Source organism: Monocercomonoides exilis, assembly GCF_001643675.1.
Source record: "Monocercomonoides exilis strain PA203 chromosome Unknown scaffold1-2713096, whole genome shotgun sequence".
Lineage (NCBI taxonomy): Eukaryota > Preaxostyla > Oxymonadida > Polymastigidae > Monocercomonoides > Monocercomonoides exilis.
In genome coordinates this window covers 1,434,850-1,456,797 of record NW_027150546.1, presented here as the reverse complement: position 1 = coordinate 1,456,797, position 21,948 = coordinate 1,434,850, and the positions used below count along the sequence as shown (strand labels likewise).

Genomic DNA, 21,948 nt, shown 5'->3' with positions numbered 1-21,948 from the left:
CACATTGAATAAGTTGTTTTGCTAATTAATCTGTCAAACATTTCCTTTGTGCTAATTTAAGTCTTTCACATAATGTTATTTCTATCTGTTGCATATATTGTTGATAGTTATACAGACACATAATTGGTCGAGATTCGAAATATGAAATATTCCACATTAACATTTAGAACAAAAAACAGTATTTCAACAATCCCTCTTCATTCAAAACGTAAACTGATATATTTCTTCCAATTCATTTTGTTCTCTCCATTTTTTTTTGTTTCGCTTTTTTTATTTGGGTGTTTCTAACAAACAATCTTTTATACATATGCACATCTGTCCATTTATCAACATATGTATCTTGCTATTTATTCATTGACCTATATATCCATCATCTATCTACACACAATCCATACATCCAAACATCCATCTATTAATCTGTCATTTCAACATATTCAAACAGAGTTTTGATTGTCTTGCGTCGAAATCACATCAAAAGGAGGGAAATTTTGTGAGTGTAACTTTAACTGTGAGTCTTGGTTAGAATCCGAAATAAGGCCTGCTTTGCTTATTAGCAATAACGAAGGAGATTCTTCAGGTGATGGAGGAGACAGCTGGTTGATTGAAGCAGAAGGGGTTGGCGAAGAGGAGGAAGGGAAGGAGGAAGAAGAAGAGGAAGAGGAAGAAAAAGAAGAAGAGGAAGAAAAAGAAGAAGAGGAAGTATTATTGGCAGAAGAGTTCGAAGAGGAGGAAGATGAGGTTAAATTACCTGGGGATAATGAAGTGAATGGAAAAGTAAACGAAGGATCAGGAGGCAATACTCCTGAAGGCGAAGACGATAAAGACGATGAATTCAGAGCAGAAGGAGAAGAAGGAGCCAGCGAATGAAGAATCGATGGAGATGTGACCAGATTGGCAGAATCAAAGGGAATGCTCTGCTGTTGAGACAAGGAGTCCGTGGTGAGTGTTCTAATCTTCGAAAGGAAAGGCGGGGGAGAGGAAGCTGGGTTCGAATAAGAGGAATATTTGGGAGAAAACTGGAACGGGGCTAATGGAGAGTCGATGCTATCTGACCGCATAGAGTTGCTGGATGGGACGATGCGTAAAGGACGAAGGGAAATGTCAGAGGAATCAAATGGGTCGGTTGTATCGGGTGTATCAGGAGTGACGATGCTTTGCGATGAGAGAGAAGAAGAAGAAGAAGAAGAAGAGAAGGAGGAAGAGGAAGAGGAAGAAGAACCTTCAGCTGCATTTGTTGTCAATGAAGGTGGTGATGTTGATACAAATGGCGATGATGATGATGAAGCCTCGGGCAAAGGCGAAGAAGAAGATGATGATCCATCAAACGATCCAATTGGAAAGTTGTATGCAAATGGATGTGACATAAATTCATTCATATCAGAAGACGTGGAGTAGTTAAAGTCATATGAAGACTGTAACGCATTATCCTGTTGCATTGCACTCTGCTGTTGAACGGATGGGCTGACAAGAGATAAGCTCGAATTACTAAACGCTGACTCTTTCATGGTCTGTGCAGATAACTGTGGAGGAGACGATGGCGGGGACGATGATGAAGAAGATGATGACGACGATAACAATAATAATGATGATTGTACTGAACTCTGAGACAGATCGACGAATTGGTCGTGATCATTGGAAAGAATAGAGTCCATCAATTGATTGCCATCAATAACTTCTTCATTCCCTGTCCTATTTTGATGTTCTTTTTGCGCCCCTTTTTCCTTGTCAGCTTCGTTCTCTATCTTTTCGCTCTGTTCTTTCATTCCTCCTTCATCAGACGTATTCACAGACTCCTCCAATGCAGACCTGCTGTTGGCTTCTTCCAGCTCTCCCTCGTTTTGCTGATCTGCTGCAGATGCTGTCACCATCAGCGAATGAGGCCTTCTTGTCTTCCTTCTGTCTCGTGCAGATGGAGACAGAGAATGTGAACGTGGCGGTGTGAGGAACATGAATGAGCTTTGTGAAATAGAACTCATTTGCTTGTTATCCTGCTGTTGTGATGTCGATGATGATGTTGTTGATGCAACTGTCTGCGTATCAGAGGATGGCTGGAATTGCAATGATTGTGGCTGTAATTGAGACTGAGGCTGAGGTTGAAGTTGAGATTGTGATTGAACTGGAATCTTCCATAGAATCACAGAAGATGACTGATGAGGCATAAGCATCGAGAATGATTGATTAGAAGGCTGTACAGGATGAGACGAAGCAAGCTGCGTTTGCTTGTTTTGCGGCAGAAGCTGAGCAAGTTGTGGTTGTTGTTGGGGCATTGGCAGATACGATGGTGGCATCCTCAGGTGTGGAGGATAGTTGGGCAGATGCTGATAGGGCTGATGAGAAGGCATATGAGAAGAGGAAGAGGAGGAAGAGGAAAAGGAAGAGAAGGAAGAAGAAGAAGATGATGATGATGATGATGAGTGAAGAGGAGGTGGTGGAGAAGTCGATGTCAATGATGCAGAAGGAGAGGATGACTTGAGAGAAGGAGAAAGAGAAGAAGAAAGAGAAGAGGAGAAAATTGTCGAAGAAGATGGAGAAGAAGAGGCCAGTGAAGGTGATTCTGGGTTTGCTGAGCCTGCAGCAATGGGCGTTTGTGGGTTTTGAGTGGAGACCGTGTTGTTTCCAGCCATCGATGGAGGATATATCACTTTGCCATTTTGTGTGAGGAAAGGGAAGGTTGAAGATTGAGGGTAGATAAGAGGGGAGAAATTGCGAAATGAAGAATGCTGACTGCTTTGCTGGCTGTGAAGTGCAGATGATGAAAGAGAAGAGGAAGGAGAAGATGGAATTGATGATGAAGACGATGATGAAGGAGAAGAAGAGGAAGAGGAAGAAGAAGAAGAAGAAGAGGAATAAGATGATGATGATGAAGTTTGGGGTGTTGTTGTTGGTGATGTCGATGAAGAAGAAGAAGAAGAAGAAGCAACAGAAGCCACCGAAAGAGAAGAGCCATCTGGATATGCAGTTGAAGGACCCGAAGAAGAGGAAGAAGAGGAAGAAGAAGATGATGATGATGAAGGTGTTTGATTCATTTGATTTGCTCCCTGAAGCGCAAACATTGCTGGCTGAAATGTGGAAAATGGAGGCATAGAGTAACCTGATGAATACACAGATGGCATTGTAAAATAGCCAGCTTCTCCAATCTGCACACTTTCATCACCTTCTTTTCTTGACGTTTGTGAAAATGGATCATCTGCTGTTGCTGCTACTGTTGATGAGGATGATGATGACGTTGTTGTGCTAGCAAATGGATTGGAGACAAAGGGACGAGCAGACTGCGAGAAAGCAGTGTGGGTTAACCCGAATTGTGTGGAAGAAGAAGAAGAGGAAGAAGAAGAGGAAGATGAATGTGTCTTGTTTGAATGCTTATGCTGCAGCTGCTGTGGAAGATTGTCTGTTGGTGGAGTCAGAGGAGAGGATGAGGAGTTGACTGTTTGTGCAATGGGTGCATTTGATGAGCCAGCCGATGAAAGCGATGGAAGAACCAAAATCCTTCCGTTGTGTGCTGGAGGAGGTGCAGACGAAGACAAAGGAGCAGACAACGCTGGCTGCGCCTGGCCATACGAAAGATATCTGCCAGGCATTGGGGGATATGCCATCTGAGGCATCGGCTGATGAGGGAGATATGGCTGTTGCTGATGTTGTTGTTGCTTCTGCTGTTGAGGGAGAGGTGCAGCTGATGGGTGGACAAGTCCTGTGATGGGCGTCTGCGCCTGAAAAGTCGCGTTTCTACTCAGAGAATCCGGTTGCATATCGAAAAGTGCATTAATTTTTGTGGATTTTCCACTTTGAGATCGCCCCAAGGTGATCATTATGGACTTGTCTGAGTAGTTCTTATTAAATTCTTCTGCTATTTGTTTCAGGTATAAATGATCAGCTCGTGTGTTGTTGTGCTTTTTGGAGGCCTGTCTACCGCTTTTTTTCTCTTTCTGGTGGTTTGGATGTTGAGTAGATGATGATGAGGAAGAGGAAGAGGAGGAGGAAGAAGAAGAGGAAGAAGAAGAGGAAGAGGAAGGATAATTAGAAAATGGCATTTCTGGAATCTGAGGTGGAACTTGCATTGCTGAAGACGTCAAAGAAGAGGAGGCAGAAGAAGAAGAAGCAGAAGAATATGATGATGATGATGATGAACCAGACAATACAGGAGTAAAAGAATGTGCAGACAAATGCAATCCATTCGCTGCAGAAGCAGAAGCAGCAGCAGCAGTGACAGAAGAAGAAGAAGAAGATGATGATGATGATGAAGCAGGCTGTGCTGTGTGGTGTGCCAGATGCAGAGGTCCCATTGTGGGTGAGTTCAGAACAGAATAAGGCGAGCACTCAAACGGAAGCGACGGCAGCTGAGAGGCCATCGAAAGCCCAGAAAAGCCATCTCCACTGACATTTTCTGTGTTTGTGCAGGTTGTGTTGCTTGTGTTGCTTGTGCTGTTTGTGTTTCCCTCAGAAATTGAGGCAGAAGAGGCAGAGTTTCCCGACGGCTGCTTCGCAATTGGCTGTTTGAGAATGAATGTCATGTCCACATTGTCCAGCTTGTAGCCTTGCTTGAAGGTTTCGACAGCTTTCAAGGCGGCCTAAATAAAAAAAGGAGGAGTTAAAAAATAAATAAATAAATAAATTATAAATAAATAATAAAAACAAATGTAACATTGGAATGAAATTGCTTTTTTTCAAAATCTGCCTCAATAAAAAAGAATTTTTTTATTCTGATCAAAAACTTCAATCACATCACACAAAAAGATATGAAATATTATTATTATTATTATTATTACTCTCATTTTCATTTTCATTTCTCTTCCACAAACCGCCTCTCCATTCCACGTGAGCGGGTATTCAATGACCCCGTAGTATGACTGCCTCTGGTAAGTCGTCGGTATCAGCACGATCTTCGGCCTCACCCCGTCCATTGTGAAGTCAGCCTCCATCTTCTCCTCGTTCTCTCTGTTCGACAGCCGCAGCAGCTCTGCCGGCTGCTCCATCGAAATCAGCAGCGTGTTCGCGAACTTGCTGCTGTTTGCCCAGTTGATCTTGAAGCCTGGCCCTTTCATCGTCCCGTCCAGCTTCACTTTCTCCAGCAGCTGCTCGGCCGACGGCGCCACCCGCAGGAAGGCAACACGCGCTGGCTGCGAATACTCTACGTCAATAACGTGGTCTAATCGCCTGGGGAGAGAAGGGGAGAGAAGGGGAGAGAAGAAAGGAAGAGAAGAAAAATAGAAAAGAATTGATGAAGAATAGATGAATGGAAAGTGATGGTGGATTTGGTGGTCAAAATGGAAAGAGAAAAATAATATTATTGGGAAAAATATATATATATTTTCAATATTTCGTGGTTCATTTATCCAGAGATTGAGAAAGAGAAAGAGAAAGACAATGAGGAAGAATAAAAAATCAATACAAAAATTTTGTGAATAATACAAAAATTCATTCAAATATGAAGCTTGCATACTGCAGCTGCTCTTTTGTGACAGTCTGCTTCAGACTTTCCACTTTGACGAATTCTTTCCTTTTTTGGTCGCTGAAAAACAGCGTGTCCTTCAAAGTGGCTCCTTCTTTCAATGGCTGGAAGAGGAATTATTGTTTGTTTGTTTGTTTGAGTGAGTGAGTGAGTGAGGGTGAATGATAAATGTGGGAAATAACATTTTGATTCATAAATAAATCAATAAATAAATAAATAGATGAGAAATCCAAGTTCAATAACTTTTAAAACGTCATCAAATAAAAATTGCATTCTTCATTCAAAAACAAATAGCCAAAGTTGAATTTCTAGTAATTATTTTTTCCCCTTCCACGTAACTCATCCTTATTCATTTAATCAATCAACCACACACTCTCTCTTTCGATCTCTCTAATTTCATTTCTCATTCAATCACACCAATGTCCTTTGCTTCAGCATCGCATTCTTTGCCTCTGCCGTGTTGAACTCCACAAAGCCAGTTGTATGTGGGGCAACTTCACCTGATTTTGGAAGGATAAAAAGAGAACGCAAATCCGGCAGCGTCTTCAGCGCATCCACCAATACAGACTCGTCAGTGAACTTGCGCAATATGGTGAAATGCAATGTTTCTGAATGAGAATTATGTTTCAAAAGATAATATATAAATGCATATATATGCATATTTATAATATTTAATAATAATAGTAATAATAGTTATAATAGTAATATAAACAATAATTACAACTGAAGTTATGTTATGCTCATACTGTCAGGGTCTCTGAACTGGCGAGACAACACTTTGGGTTCAGACGATGTTGTAGATGAAGATGAAGACGAAGAAGAAGAAGAAGACGAAGACGAAGACGATGAAGAAGAAGAAGAAGATGATGATGATGATGAAGCAGATGATGAAGATGAAGGAACTACTGTTTTATTTCCTTGTGACTGCAATTGTTGTTGTTGTTGTTGTGCAGAAGTAGAATAAGTCTGCTGTGTTACTTCTCTTTCTTCGCTTCCTCTTTCTTCCTCTTTCTCCTCTTCTTTCCCTCTCTTCATCTTTTTCCGATCTTTCTGCTCTTTCGTCTCTTTCTGCTCTTTCTGCTCTTTCTCTCCTCTTTCTTCTGATGTTTCGCTTGCTCCTTTTGCACCGCTCCCTTCTGTCAGCTTCGAAGGCGAGTGTGTTTCTGAGCTGTTTGCTTCGCTTTTCTCCTCTTTCCTTTTCGCTTTATTATTCCTCTCTTTTCTTCTGTTATCTTCCTTTCCAGAAGTTTCCTCGCATTCGCCTTCTCCTTCTGATTTGTTGCTCTCTTCGTTTCCTTCCTCTTTTTTCTCTGCCATTTTTGTTTCAGCTGCTTTCCCATCACCAGAAAAGCACCCACTTTCACAGCTCTCTGCTTTTTCTATTTGTTGTTGATGCAAATTGACTGGCTGCTCTGTTCTTGTGCTTGTGCCATGTACACCATTCTTCACTTTCATCTGTTGCATTGGCTGCTGCTGCTGCTGCTGTTGCTGTTGCTGTTGTTGTTGTGGCAGTGGTAGATTAAACTGGCAGAAGTGCTGTGGAGGGAGCATCGAAGCATTCTGATTCGCAAACTGCGACGAATGCTCAAAAAACGGAGGCGCTGTTGTTTGTTCTATTGAAATGTTTGGCGCATTTTATTTCGGATAAAGAAATTGTAATGGGGCAAAAGGCAATTATGATTGTTAAAAAAAAAAAAAAACAAGAGATATAAGCAGAATAAAAATTGAATGATTTCAAATAATTCAAGCAATGCCACATGCATCAGTAAATTTGGAAAAAAAATTTTTTTTTCCAATTCAACAAAGCCCAAAAAGAGAAAACAGAAACAAAGATTTCAAAGATGCACACTTGACGCAGGCTGAAATGTCAGCGCCGCATAGCCATCTGTCGAGAAGCTGTGCACAGCCTGATACATTGGCAGAGAACGTTTCCCGCTGCGAGTGTCGCCAGCTGATGCAAACAGGCTCTGTGCGTGGCCTGCGCCCGGGAACGCTCCTGCCCCTGGACTGAACCACTGCGCTTGTGTGGTATCCGAAGAAAGCAAAGAGGACGCAGGGGCGGATGAAGATATAGGTGTCAGTCTTGGAGGCGTCATAGAAGCAAAAGGTGTCGACGGTGGTGTTCGTTTAGATTTTTCTTGAATCGACTCCAAGCGGCTTCCTCTTGCTGTGCCAAGGTGCTGGTGAGTGCGCTCTGGACACTGATCTTCTGTTTCTTCATCTTCATCATCCCTATAAATGTCATCTCCCCAACAAATTTTATGTTCACTTGTTGGAGTATCTTTGGATTGCAATGCTTGTTGAAAAATACGCCGTCGTGATTTTTCCTTTATAAATCTGTTGTGTAATTTCTGTAAATCATTATCCTGAGCCAAATAGATAAAAAAATAGTTTTGCTTGAAAAACACAATAGCAGACAACCTTTTGATTGATAACTTCAGATAAATGAATCGATGATGTAATTTCCGAACGAAGTTGATCCACAATCTGATTGTGTTCTTCGACAAATTTTGAAATAACTTCATCGGTGGCAGCTCCAAAAATAATTTGATTTGTTTTTGTTGAATCCGACAAATCAGCATTAAAGTTGTTATCTTTCAAAAGAGCATCTCGCAAAGCATTTTTAATATCTTCGGTTAATCTATGTCTTGGAATATTTTTTTCTAAAACATCATGTTTTATCTTTGATGATGGCATTGGCTTCATCAAAGTGTTGGTTTGATGAGCGCAAATCTCTGGATTATCTTTCTAAAATATCAAACATTATGAAAAGCGTGAAAAGTGATTATCGAAATTTCTCTTCAAAATTGTCAAACTGCAACTTTATCTGAAATGTTTGATATAAAATCATTTGGGTTCGTTGAAGACATAAACATTCAACAAAAAATTAAACAGGTAATTTTTTAATCCCAAAAATGGCCCCGAAATATCAAGAAATTCACCCTGAATAATACAAGAAAGATAAAAAGATCATTGTAACCTTTACCTAGAATATTTTCATTTCTTTTTGATAAATAAAGTTCAATGGTGATATCACTAAATATCTCATCCTAATAATAATCGCAAGATTTTCTCAAACATAAACGGTGTATTTATTTATATAATAAAAAAGGTGTAGCGAGTGGAAAAAGAATAAGCTGCAAAATATTTCGTCTGTTCAAAGACAAAAAAGCTTTACTCGGTTTCAACTGAAAAAATAACAATTTCATAAAAACAATTCGAAATGGAAAATATAATCACTTTTAAATTTTATTTTAGAAATTCAAACCTGCACCTGCAATTTCAATTGTGGGGATGGCTGAGGAGACAAACTTCAAAAAGTAGAAGAAGTATTGCTCTGGGCGAACTTGCCGTCCTTCTTCCATTTCGTGCTCTACCATAGCTTTCATGGTCAAGGCATGCTTGCATGGATGGATTGATGCAGTTGGTACCCCCAAATGTGGATGTGTTTCAACTGTTGCAGTTTTCCTTGCATGCTCCTATTTATAGCAATCAATAAATAATTGCAAAATAAAAATTGTGTAATCATTATTACGACGCAAGAGATCCAATAATTTTTGAGAATGATTTTTAAATTCTTAGATATTATGATAAAAATTGAAAACCTCGCTCATATCTTCCAAGATTTGCTCTTTTGTAAGTAAAGATGTTCCATCTTCTGCATATCCCTTTAAGAACAAACGAGGTGAATTATAGTAAATATCGTACACGATTGTTGCGTCATATGTTCTGAAGCCTGTGCTTGTTGATGTTGGCGCAGACTTTAGATTTCGAGAATAAATTTCATAAAAATATAAATATAAATATTATCACGAAAACGCGTGAAAGGGAGTTAGTTAATAAATTTTGAATAGGCAAACGCTTTCATCTGAAAAATCCATATAATCATCATCTTCATCATCTCCTTCAGAAGGAGAAGCAGATGAGGATGTCTGTTCCGATCCTTTGCTCGCAATATCTTTATAATTAATAATGACGATTAACAATAATTTAACTCTTTAGTGAAAACTCTTTAACAAACCATCTCCAGTTTCTACCCATTCATCATCTCCACTTCCAACAAGTTTTTCTGGACTTCCACCCATCAAATCAGCAGCTCTCATCCTGCATGGAATTCCTTTCAATTCTAAAAATTGTTTGTCCTCTGGAAGCCATTTTTGCATCCGATCTTTATCTCCAGTACACCTGAAAACAAACAGCAAATATTATTTGTATAATTATAATGAAACAAAGTATTAAAAATAAAATAAGCAATACCAATGCCATTGTGGACATTTAGAACGAAGAAGTTCACCTGAATAAATTAATATTCACAATAAAATGACATCAAATTAAAAAGAAAAAAGAGCAAACCAGCTGCAACAAATTCAGCTGGCGTAAGTTTTCCATCAGCAACAAAAGTTGATTTTGTTGGAATTGTTGGATTTGACCTGTAAATGCCTTTTCCTGCTTCTCTTATAGCACGATCTATCGCTGCCATTTTCAATAGTTAAAAAGGGTATGATCAATCCTTTTTCAAAACTGAAAATTTCATGAACCAAATTCATGGTTAAAATCTTCACATGGCATTTAACCACACTAGCCCTGGGTGACGTGAAGAAAAAATTCGTCACGTCCGTCACCAATTTTCCACTTCGAAAAAAAAAAAAAAAAAAAAAAAAAAAAATAACTTTTGGTTTAAATAAAATATAAAAATATCAAAATGAATGTGAAACATTAAAATATAAACATTTTATTTGGAGAAATTTTTGAAATCAAAAATACAATTATTGCATAAATAGATAATAAAACCTACTGCGCTATTGTGTTTTGTGATACTTGAATAGATGCATAGGAGAATGAAATGAGTGCTTATATTTTTCAGAGCTGTGTATCATTCTTTTAATCATCGATTTCTTCTTTGCAAGATTTTGCTTTGTTTTCGCGTAATATGAAAAACAGTTTGCTTTGTGGACGCCTAGCCCGGGGTGACGTGGTGACTTCTGACGTGCACTTTTCGATTTTTGACGTACGTGATGCAAATTTTCACGTCATAAGAAATAATCATTGAATAACTAAAGTGATTCTTTAAAATTTTAAATTTTTCAAAAACACTGTTTGTTTTTTAAAAATAATTACAAATTTAATTTTGAAAATATATTTTATCAAATCAAACATAATTATTTTTTTCTGACGCAAAAGCCAAAATCGGAATTTTGAAACGTAACTGAAGTCATTGACGTCACGTCAAGTCACAATAAATGTTAGAGTTGGAAGAAGACCTGGAAAATGAAAACTTACCAAAGGAATTACAAGAGTGTTTAAGAAACGTTTTTATAGTTTGCTCAAATCTCACAACATTTCTCACATAAGGGTCACCATTTTATTTGTTTGAAAGACATTTACGAAAAGGAAAAAAAGAAAATGCGTGACACAGATTGTCAATTTGTGAAATTACATAAACACTGTGAAACAAAATTTGGACAAGGTTTGTTAACTTTTTTATGATTTTCAAGGTATTTAATTTTTTTGTGTTTTTCTTTATAATGAGTGTATGATCATCCTCGGAAAAAAATGAATTTCTTTCTCGACTTTCGTTTGAAGTTATTGGCGAATCATTGTGGATAACTTATTCTCTTGTTGACGAAAACGGAATTCCAAAAAAGGATTGTCACAAATATTATCTATGTCCAAATGCAAAGGATGGATTTGCTTGCGGGATATCTTGTAGAAGAAGTTATTCTGTGGTTGCAAAACACGACTGTGAATTGATGAAATACAAAAGCATTGCGCGATGCAAAAAGATTCGTGATCAAGATTTATCTTTCAATGATACAAAATTGTTTTCTAAAATTGATGGCCCTTTTGATGTTCAAGAATTACAAAAACAGTTTATTTCTATGATATGTCGATGCAATTTTTCGTTTTTATCATCTTCTTCGAAAGAAATGAATAATTTTATTCTTCACTAATAAGAGCTGGCCAAAATTGTCCTTCGCTTTCATCAACATCAATATACACATATTTGACTCGAAAGAAAATTACACACATGGTGCTCAAAGAAAAAACAAAAATCGTAAAGGAAAAACAGTCAAGCATTAGGAACAATGGAGTGAGTTTAATGTTGGATGGTGCATGTGTTGGTAATCGAAAAATTACTGTTGTGACAATATCAAAATTATCATTGGACAGCAAGCCCATGTTTTGGGGATTATTTCCTCCATGTGGAACTTCAAACGAATATGAGTCACTTGATAAAAGTTTAATTATAGAATTATCTCAGTTCAATACAGTTATCAGGAGTTTTTGCACCGATGGATTGTCATCTCAGAAAAGAGCCATTGAGAATTTATCTATACAATTCAGCATTGAAAAGACACCTGTTGAGAAACATCCTTCATTTATTCCCTTTCATGTTTATTGCTGCAATCACTTGACAAATTTGATAATCACTAATTTATTTTCCAAAATCCCATTTCTATGTGATCTCAAATTAAGAATGCTGAATTTTTCTCAGAAGGCCCATACTCGGTGAATGAAAAACCTTCTGAAGAAGCATGCGCCCACTTTTGTCTCAACAAGATGGCTTTCTCTGTTTAACATTTCTACATTCATCAGAAAGAAAAATCAAATCATTCAAAAGGAAAATTTAATAGACACGAATAGCCTTGTGGATATCATCAAAGCAGAAGCATTTTTACTCCCTTTTCATTTGCTTCATATGCACTTTGAAAATGATAACACCAAGTTGAGCCATGTTTTCCCTATTTTGTTAAAAGTTTTTGAGTTTTTTTTCTATTTATTAAAGCAAGATCCTTTTAGAGAAGATAAATGGAGAAATTCTATCACTAACGCTTTAATATTGATGTATAATTATTTTTTAGTTGGAACGCGTGGAGAGTACATAGTGCTTTCATATGCTGTGACGCCAAACGCTGTTCAACTTGTTCGAAAACAACTCTTTCCTCTCAGGAAATTTTCAACTTCTTCATTTTTAGAAAAAGAAACAGAAACATCTATCCAATCTTCCTCAACTTATTCTTCAGAATCCAGATAGATTGCATCATCTTTATTTCATCCTAAACCGTATCCTGTCGATTTTCACACAAATGAGTTATTTTTGTTTTTATATTTCTTCTTCTTTTAATTTTTTTCTCATTGTTTTTTTATATTTTGTTTTTTTACAGGATAGATGATGAATGCCAATTCCCGTATGTATTTTTGAACAAATCAAAAACTCATACAGGTTTGATAACACTTTTTTCTAATAATGATAAATATTATTTTGATTCTTTTCATATTATTAGAAGGAAAAAACGAATTGCAAGATATCCTTTCATTAATAAAACAATTAGAAGAAGATGATCAAGAAAAAAATGAGAAGAGAAATGAAAAAATATTTGATAGCGATGAAGATGATAACGAAAGCGATGATTATGGATTATTGGAAGCTGAAGAAAATTCTGCTGATGATATGTGTGATTTTTTGTTTGGACAGTGCAATTCAAGTCAAACACAATTCGAAAAAGAAAATGAACAATATTCAACGACTGACGTTTCATCAAATGTATCTTTTTCCTCTTCCTCGATGCTATCAATTATTGATCATGATTCAACTTTCTCATCATGCATGACTATACAAGAAACAATGAATACATCACATGGGGAAATGATGGATATTGATACAGATCTTGATGATTGCCAGAAGAATCAAATCATTAATATGGAAGATGACATCCATAGTGAAGATTATAGGAAAATTGAAGGACTTCATTCAGGAATCGAAGGAGAAAAAAATGTGGAAATTGAAGATTTTTTTTCCACAAGCAAATTTACTATTGTAACTGAATACAATGAAGAAAAGGAAATCCAGAGTATCAAACAAATTGAAAATGCATTATTTGTCGATTTGTTTCCAAGGCTTGATGCATATTTTGCAAAATATTCAAAAACAGTCATAGGAGGAATGGAAAAAGAATATTCTGAAGGCTGCAGACTGTTATTTGAAAGACAGATGAGATCTAAACCTAAAGATTTATACGAAAACGATCCTGAAATTTATTATCGAGTGTTGACAGCATATGGAGATATTCAAACTGTTTATTCAGGATTGTGCCTTTCATTAATTGTTTCTCCCTGTAGTGAAGTCAGTTGTGAACGGATCATTTCCAGGATGAAAAATATTATCGGAGATCAAAGATATTCATTCAATATTCAGACGCTTGAAGCAATACTTCATATTTAAATCGTGTTTGCTTTTTCATGTTTTTCGCTTCATTTTTATCAATTTTTTTCTTTTAAAAATATTATTTTCGAATGAGATGTGTCTGCTTAATTAAATAGATGTTTTATTCTAAAACATGTTAATTAATATAAATTGAACAATTAACCATAAATTAAAAAACGACGAATTGAAGTGAAAAAAATAGGATGACATGAGAATGATTATGATTGTTTAATATTGACGAAACCGAATGAAAATAGATGTGTTTTTTTTTTAAGAAAATCGTTTCATAGAAACAAAAAATTGTTTATGTGGATCATTGAGGAAAAGCAACTTAAAGAGTATATTAAATGGAAAATGTGCGTTATTCATTTTTCTGATCGTTATTCAATGCTTATGAGGTCAATAATTCGATTTCTTATTGGATGGCCATGTGGAAGGAGACTATTTCATTTCGTATTTGAAATGGCAGCTTTTCGAAAGTTGCTCTTGGTTAAAGAAAACAGAAGAAATGGAAAATTTCGTTCAAGTTTATAATGAAATGAGAAAAATAATTCCCGTCATCAAATGGGATAAAAAGTTAACAATATTTTTGGATTTCATCATCATTTTCTTCTTCATTCAGCTCAAATTCTTATTTAATCCAAAGTGTATTTTCTTGAAATTTTATATTCATGAGAAATCTTCTTCTTGTAATGAAAATTTTTCCATTTTTCATCTTAAAAGGAATAAAGTTGATAGCAATGAGATTTTTGCAGCAATTAAAAGCACTCCTTTAAGGCGCCGTTGCTTTGAACGCTTCAATTGAAACATACGAAACAATTAAATTTCAATTTTTGACTTAAACATATGCATCAAACTCGATTTCTGATTTTGATTCATCAACAACAAGAAATGATAGTTTTTTATCCTTCACTTCGCTTTCATTAATACCTGAAGTTGATTAGAAAGAGATCGAAGAAGAAATAACAATAAAGATAGATAGAGAAGCGACGTGAAACTCTCAAGAAGCACTAAAGCGAGAACCGAATGTCTCTGTTGAGCCAAAAGAATAATGAGATGCTTTATGAGGTGGTTTTGGCTCAATTGATTGTATTGATGGGTTGAACAAGACATGAGTGCCTGCAAGATGTGAAAGATGGTTTTCACAGTAACTTGAGATGGTGCACAAGTTGCTCATGAGGAACCACACAATGCGAACTGAGAACATTTTTCAGCTTCAAATCCTATTGAATTTTGTAAAAAAAAAAAAAAAAAAAAAGAGTTCTGAATGAATAATGAAAGTTGAACATCAGCGCTGCTGACCTTGTCTTTTTGCGGAATAAAAGGCATTCCATGCGAGCTGGAGGAACAGAAGCAGGATTTTTGGGTCTGCAGTCAGTTTCAATAAAGATTGAAAAAAGAAATATATCTTGAAATTAATGATTAGAGTTCATTGCTGTGAAATAGTTTAATTATTTGAATTTACATTTTATGAAAGAAATTTGTTGAAGAACATGAAAAGCATCAATCACAACTTTATCACTGGTGAAGTTTGTTTCAGAAAAATAAGCAAAAAAGATTTGATTGATAAAGCATTTGCTTTTACATTTGTTTCTTTATATGAATCAATGTTTTCCTCTTTTTCCTTTTCTCAGTTTTCCACTGTTCATAAGTTTCCGTCACATTATGCGATTGTTCTCTTATGAAATTGAGAAAAAATCGCTTTATGCAAATAATTTCACTACATCCATTCGAAAAAGAAATAAAATCAGATAATGTGATTGATAAAGAAAGCCATTATCTGAAAAAAATGCATTTTTGAAGTTTTGTTGTGAAACAGCATTGCATTTTGATTTTTCTTTGAAGTTGTTTATGTGGACTTATAATATGAAGAAGATAAGTGAAGAAAAAATAAAGAAAATTACAGAAACACAAGTATTATCTATAATTTGAAATAATTCGCAACATCTCATTTGATTCTATAATTTATACACTTCGTTTAAATGTAATAATTTCGCTTCATTGCAAATGAATAAAAAAGATATGTTTACGAAAAAAACTTCAACAGATTTTCAGTTCTCGACTTAAAGAAATGACGAGAAAAGAAAAATTGGAATATTGGAACTTCTCGAAAATTAAATATGAGCTCTTTGTTTTTTTAAATATTCAGAAAATAAAAATCAATACTCAATTCCTGTGAATTCAAAAAATTGAACAAGAAAATTAGTACTAAGCACGAAATACATGTGAAGACATTCTCAAATCTTCTTTCTCCATCTTATCTTACACTTTTCTTTTTCTATTCTTTTCTTTTCACTTCTTCCATTTCATCTTTCCTCTTTTTCTAACAGCCTCTGAAAACCTTTAATGAAATATTTCAAACATTCATATGTCATCCTAACTGTCAATGTTCGAACTGAATCTTTTCAACAATAACATTAAAGGCTCTTCCATTCAACAAGATACCGAAAAGTGCAACTCCGTTTCTTGTTGCTTTTTTGAATGTTTTTTGCTTCTTTTGCTTTTTTCTCCGTTATTATTAATCAGAACGTGATAATTTGAACCATTTCCAGATCATTTGTTCATCTAATATTTCTATTCCTCTTTTCTCTTCTTTCTCTCTCTCCAAATCCACAAACCTCGACATCTTTCAATTCTCTTTTGACTTCTCTCATAAAATGTTGCTCATTAACACAACGTTTTCTTAGCTTTCTTCACTGTATTATCCCGTAATCAAGATATAACAAGCAGATTGATTGGCTTGTTTGGTTCGGTTATGATACTCTTGCTGATAATGTGTAATCTCTTTGATTGTATTCAAATGAATTCCTTTGCCTTGTTCCTAGATATAAAGATAAATAAAATATCAAAGAAAACAAAAGTGGAAATAAAAATGTTCACATTGAAAGTGGAAAAAAATGCAATTCTAAGCCAGAAACGCTATTTTAACTTCCTTCTGAGCCTGCTCTTTTTCTTCTATGCATAATTCCACTTTTAAAAGACAAGGCATGCAAATTGAAAATAATTCACTTGACTTGTTTCATCTTTTAACAATTTGGTATTCATTTTATGAAACATTTTGTTTTCTTTTCTTATATTCTTTCATCTTTTCATCTTCAAAAAATCATTTTTTCCAATCTTCTGTATGGAGAAAATATTATCCAAAAAAAAAAAAAAATAACAACAAATGGGACAAAATATTTGTCTTCAGGCATTTTCATTGAAAAATTATGCACATACAATAATCTTTTTGTGATCAAATAATTTAAAGAAAATGGGTTTATTTTTTGAAATACATGTGAGGTCACAAAACATTTTGTAATTATTTCAATGATGTTTGTTTACAGATATGAAAATCAAATTTATTTTGAAATCTGGTTCAGTTTAAAAATGTTAAAAGTGAAACAATTTTTCCATGCTTTATGCAAAAAAAGCTTGAAAATCCAAATTATCCCCCATTTGAAGTATTTCTATTATAGTTTTTCTCATATCAGGTTTCAAACTCAGAAAATCACTTTTTAACAAAAAACCAAAGAAATGTTTGCCTTCATAAAAGGAATAATTCAATATCGTTTTCAAACCATTGCATTCTTCCTATTATTAATTTTCCTTTCATTTTTTCTTTGACTTGGATCTTGAAAACATGACCATTTTGCTATTCATATTAAATGCTCTTCCATCTGGATAAAATAAGTTGAAGCCAAATTAAATCTCAGAATAAAAATAAGGATATTATGCTTACACATTGCTTTTGAGTATCTTAAACATGAATAAAGCATCTCAAAGAAAGTTTTTCTTTATGTATTATTTATGTAAAAATGGGAAAAATAGAAAAATTAAATATTTTTGTATCTTAAAATTGTAATTTAGTCACTATTGAAGCTGTTAAAATTCAAAAAAAAAATTAGTAAATTTCTTAATATATTTATTTTTTTCTTTATTTTTTATTTTATTTTATCTAATTTTTTTTTTGAAGTGGAAAACTGGTGACGGACGTGACGAATTTTTTTTCTCACTTTACCAAGGTCTATAAAAAAAGTTGTTATCATCCGTTTCTTTTGTTCCATTATATGACTATATGGGTGCAAGCATTTTAGAAAATTATTTTATCAATTATTTTTTGAAAACCACCACCATCAACAACAACAAAGAATAAATTTTATTTTTCCTTCAATTTCATTTAATTAAATGACTCTTTCTAACACTGAGACTCTATTATTATTATTATTATTATTTATTGAAGAGATTGATATTATTGTTTTCCTTCATTTTCTCAAAGAAATATTTATCTTTATCCTTTTTATTAATTCAACATATTCGTAAACTCAGAATTATCAATCTCTATCTCAAATTTGCTAATTCAAATTTAAAGAAATAATAATTTTTGATGATTCCAATGTATTATCGAACGTTTTTCAACTGTGGAATGATTTTTTTTTGAAGACAACCCATATGCGAATAATTTGAGTACAAACTTTTTTGTTTGCGGATCAAATTGTGCATGAGCCAGAATGATCGTTTGCTAATCGCAACATACCGGATTATCAAGAGTTGAAACGGATTGTTCAAGTGGAGGACAAGTTCATTGCGCAGGAAAATGAAAAGAGAAAACAAAGCAAAATTGGCAGTGCTTTCAAAGAAACCGCTCATATTTTGTTTTGCATCTTTCATTGATTTTGGTGTGCTTTAATTCATTTGACGTCTGTGCTGTGTTTTTGACAAAATATTGTTTGGAAAAATTGTTATTTTAGATAATTGCTTTGGCTGCAGCAGTTGTCCTTTTATTTTGGGAAAGCGACTTTTCATTCCGTCATTGCTTTTATACTGTGATGTCAGCTGTCTGTGGCGTGGGGCTGGACGGATTCAACATCTCCAACTCGAAGTTTGGAACCCAATTAGTTCTAATGATAACGATACACTTCGAAAGCTCGTGTCTCTTGTCTCTTTTGCCGTTGATATTGAAAAGAAGGTATATCCGGAAGCATTTCAACCATCCAGTTGTGAGGCAAACAATCGAACTTGAGGATGCATCTCCGACTTCGAAGAAGGAGAATGAACTCAAGCAAGAGTCTTTCGTTCAGTTCTCAAAGGAGCAAATAAAAAGAATTCCTCCATTGCCAATTTTCACAATCCAGCTGCCAACGCAACGCGAGGGGGCTGTTTCCAAAAGGCGTTCAGACGAAAACATTACCTCTGCTCACACAATTCCTATGCATCCTTCGCCTCTGTCAGCATCGTGTTCACTGGCTTCGCTTCCGCCAAGGCCACAGAAAGCGAAAAGAGCGGAAGGCAAGCTTCCGAAGGCATCAGCGATTTCTTCTTTCAACGAACATCCAGTTCGGCTACCTTCAGTTGCTTATACGCTATACAATCCTAGATCAGCTGCATATTTCTGAACTCAGCATTTCATTCCGACTAACTCGCAGTCATCGTCATTGTCATCGCCTTCTTCCTCTCCTCCTCCTCTTTTTTCTTCCTCTTCTTTTTCAAATTCTTCTTCTCCTTCTCCCTCGGCTCCTTCTATTAGCATAAGCACTCATCCAATCACCGCTGCCCTTCTTCAGCCTTCGACTCCTCCGCGTGTATCTCTGAACTCTCCACATCCAATCATTTCTTCCTCTTCTTCTTCTTCACCTTCACCTTCACCTTCTCCTTCTCCTTCTCTTCTTCAATCATCATCATCATCTTCTTCTTCTTCTTCAATTCTTCTTCTTCATTTATTTCTTCTTCTTCTTCTTCTTCTTCAATTCTTCTTCTTCATTTATTTCTTCTTCTTCTTCTTCTTCTTCTTTTTCTTTTTCTTCCTATTTTTCTTCTCCAAATTATTCAAATTCTTCTCCTTTTTTCATCATTTTTATCATCATCATCTAATTCTTATTCCAATTGTTCTAGAGATACTTCTTCTTCTTTGCATTTCGACTTTTCTTTTCAATAAACTTTGTTCCATCTCTTCACGTCTCTCGAAGATAGAGTGCTTTTATTGAATGAAGAAATTTATAATCCAAATTAAGATGTTGTGTTTGTTCCTCCAATGAAGCTGCCGCCTGGTATGTTGAGGTATCAAGAAAGCTTCTTATGCTTGTCGCAGAGCAGCAGTCGTTCATTCGCTCTGCTATTTCGTCGTCATCTTCTTCTTCAACTGGAACAGCACGCCAGTCAGCTTCGCCATTCAGGAGGCGGAGAAGCGAAGAGAAGAAGGCGGCAGGAGATGATCAGCCATCATCAGCACCTTTGATTGACCCTTCGAATGCATCGGAGGTGGCGGCGTCATACACATCGGCAGCAGCGATGGACGACATCGAGAGGCGGCTGAGGTGTATGAAAATCACAGATAGTCGTTACTGAGGGAGCAACTGACGCTTCGAAGGATTTGATGTGGCGCGGCGGGCTGAGCTGTCTGGGGGTGTTGTGTGTGCGAATGATGTGGCGCTTTCGGCGATGCTTTCGGTCCCGCTGGTGGCTCCGCTTCCGTCGCTTGCAGCGTCGATGGGCACGAAGTCGGGGAGCAAGCGGATCTTTGCAGCGGCTGATGTGAATGCGTTCCCGTCGATCTACAACCTATTTGACCCGTTGTTGCAGATATAGCGATTGTCTCACTTAAAATATTTGGTGGTGAAGCTGGACGACGAAGTGATGGGGCGAGGGATTGCGGTGTGTGAAGTGGGAGAGATTGTGGAGAAGGGACTGTCGGCAGCGGGGCTGAGGATGGAAGATGTGGTTCTGTTGCCAGCAGCGATTGCGCTGGTTGTGCTAGAGGAGTTAGGAAAAGTAGAAGATGTAGAAGAATGGAGAAAAGGAGAAGAAGGAAAAGGAGATAACGAATTTATGCGTTTCTGAGAGTTCTGCAAAAAAAAATTCTGTGTGCTTGAAATGCAGTTCACGATCGAATTGATTTAAATAAATATGAGATTTGCCATTAAAGAACATGAGGAAAAAATTCGCATTATTTTATTTAAATCGGGTTGTGAATTTTTTTTGTAATCTTGTACCAAAAAATTTTCCATCAAAATCGATCTTTTATTTCACTTAGTCATGATACAAATCATACGGGAACGATGCCGTTGATAATGTTAAGAAAAATGAGGAAGAGAAAGAATGCGCTTTTCAATTGCTTGCCTCAACAAATATTGAGCCGTTCAACATTCAATTTCATTTAATCCAAAATTGAATCTGATAATATTTCTGGCATTGCTAATTTAATTGTTATTCAAAACTGGAGCAGCTTCACTGATGTTGAAATACTCCAAAAATAGAAGAAGGCAATTTCAGAATCTTGATGACAATCAAAACCACTTCACAAATTAGAAATAGGAAAAAAAAAGAATGAATGGAATTCTGTTGGAAGAGAGAAATTTGATGTGCACTTGAAAAGAGAATGAAGAATTGTTTTGTGAAATGATATCTGATCTGGTGGAAGCTTTGAAGAAAAAGCAATTGCACGATTGAAGAGAAGAAGATAGAGATGGTGGATGAAAACTTGAAACAACAAAAACAGGAAGTTAAGGAAAGATTGTCTTCATTAAATTTCAACGAGGATCGGAACAAGAGATAAAAAAAGATTCATCACTTTGTTGCTTTGAGAAGAATACTAATTATTTATTTGAAAAAGAACATATAATTATGGAATTATTTCAAAGTTTGAATTGAAAACAAAAAACTTTCTTTGATTATTTTATCATGAATGGGTCTTGTATTTCAATGAAAGAAGTCTCCAATTTCATATCCATTCAGAAATTCAATAAATGCTGATTATCATTATTAAACTTCAATTATCACAATTTCGTAAACCAATAAAAACAATGAATGTTTCAATCAATACGGATTAATGATGGACAACCAATTGTGTAAAGGAATTGCCATTATATGACCTTGAATGAATTCCTAATATTTTGAAAGGTATTAATTTATTTTTATTTGGTTGACTATCAATTGTTGAAATCATTTTTTATTTTGAAATTTTGATCATTTATGTAATTTTTTAATTTTCTCATCAAAAGAGTTTTTCATCCAAATGAGCTTGCATTTGTTTCTTTTGGCATTTCTTTTCCTGACAAAAGCGTTGAATGGACAAGACAAAATTGGAATTGCCACATTGAAAAAGCACAATGATTGGAAAACTTTTATTTCTTACAAATTTTATAATTATCCTTATGGAGTTGTGCCAGAAGATAAGCTTTATTCCTCAAATAACAATATTTGTTCCTTGTTTCAACAGAGAAATAAATTAGAAATGAAAGTTTTGCATTCAGGAATTTCTTCAGTAATTGGCACATTTTTCACATTTGCCAATTCTTCAGTTGGACTGAAAAGTATAGTA

The 21,948-nt window shown here is 35.5% G+C and overlaps 5 protein-coding genes across 5 annotated transcripts; 3 read left to right on the top strand and 2 right to left on the bottom strand.

Annotated features, from left to right (window-relative positions):
* Positions 1 to 249: 249 nt before the first annotated feature.
* Positions 250 to 8,420, bottom strand: MONOS_5450 (uncharacterized protein). The gene is made up of 8 exons (XM_067875598.1): positions 8,263 to 8,420; positions 7,868 to 8,194; positions 7,296 to 7,812; positions 6,193 to 7,059; positions 5,864 to 6,054; positions 5,438 to 5,550; positions 4,797 to 5,151; positions 250 to 4,565 (listed from the first exon to the last, which is right to left on the bottom strand). The coding sequence occupies exons 1-8, from the start codon at positions 8,320 to 8,322 to the stop codon at positions 435 to 437; spliced, it is 6,561 nt and encodes a 2,186-aa protein (XP_067736384.1). The 5' UTR covers positions 8,323 to 8,420; the 3' UTR covers positions 250 to 434.
* A 94-nt stretch (positions 8,421 to 8,514) lies between these two features.
* On the bottom strand, positions 8,515 to 9,944 carry MONOS_5451 (Autophagy-related protein 3 C (Atg3C)). Its single transcript, XM_067875599.1, has 7 exons — positions 9,800 to 9,944; positions 9,704 to 9,740; positions 9,468 to 9,631; positions 9,307 to 9,404; positions 9,052 to 9,207; positions 8,715 to 8,925; positions 8,515 to 8,634 (listed from the first exon to the last, which is right to left on the bottom strand). Exons 1-7 carry the CDS (start codon positions 9,924 to 9,926, stop codon positions 8,621 to 8,623), a joined length of 807 nt encoding a protein of 268 aa, XP_067736383.1. The 5' UTR covers positions 9,927 to 9,944; the 3' UTR covers positions 8,515 to 8,620.
* An 8,516-nt stretch (positions 9,945 to 18,460) lies between these two features.
* MONOS_5452 (uncharacterized protein) lies at positions 18,461 to 19,027 on the top strand (the record flags this gene model as incomplete). The annotated part of the gene is made up of 1 exon (XM_067875600.1): positions 18,461 to 19,027. The coding sequence occupies one exon, from the start codon at positions 18,461 to 18,463 to the stop codon at positions 19,025 to 19,027; it is 567 nt and encodes a 188-aa protein (XP_067736382.1).
* Positions 19,028 to 19,706: 679 nt separating this feature from the next.
* Positions 19,707 to 19,976, top strand: MONOS_5453 (uncharacterized protein; the record flags this gene model as incomplete). The annotated part of the gene is made up of 1 exon (XM_067875601.1): positions 19,707 to 19,976. The coding sequence occupies one exon, from the start codon at positions 19,707 to 19,709 to the stop codon at positions 19,974 to 19,976; it is 270 nt and encodes an 89-aa protein (XP_067736381.1).
* Positions 19,977 to 20,264: 288 nt separating this feature from the next.
* On the top strand, positions 20,265 to 20,639 carry MONOS_5454 (uncharacterized protein; the record flags this gene model as incomplete). Its single annotated transcript, XM_067875602.1, has 1 exon — positions 20,265 to 20,639. The coding sequence occupies one exon, from the start codon at positions 20,265 to 20,267 to the stop codon at positions 20,466 to 20,468; it is 204 nt and encodes a 67-aa protein (XP_067736380.1). The 3' UTR covers positions 20,469 to 20,639.
* Positions 20,640 to 21,948: the final 1,309 nt, after the last annotated feature.

Excerpts from the sequence above, each read along its gene's own strand:
- MONOS_5451 (XM_067875599.1), bottom strand. The coding sequence starts at position 9,926 with ATGGCAGCGATAGATCGTGCTATAAGAGAAGCAGGAAAAGGCATTTAC. Across the intron at positions 9,208-9,306 it reads TGGATTTTTCAGATGAAAGC|TCTGCGCCAACATCAACAAG; the intron begins GTTTGCCTATTC and ends CGAAATCTAAAG. Across the intron at positions 8,926-9,051 it reads TCTTGGAAGATATGAGCGAG|GAGCATGCAAGGAAAACTGC; the intron begins GTTTTCAATTTT and ends TGCTATAAATAG.
- MONOS_5450 (XM_067875598.1), bottom strand. The coding sequence starts at position 8,322 with ATGTTTATGTCTTCAACGAACCCAAATGATTTTATATCAAACATTTCA. Across the intron at positions 6,055-6,192 it reads CCAGTTCAGAGACCCTGACA|AAACATTGCATTTCACCATA; the intron begins GTATGAGCATAA and ends ATTCTCATTCAG. Across the intron at positions 5,551-5,863 it reads TGCTGAAGCAAAGGACATTG|CCATTGAAAGAAGGAGCCAC; the intron begins GTGTGATTGAAT and ends TTCCTCTTCCAG.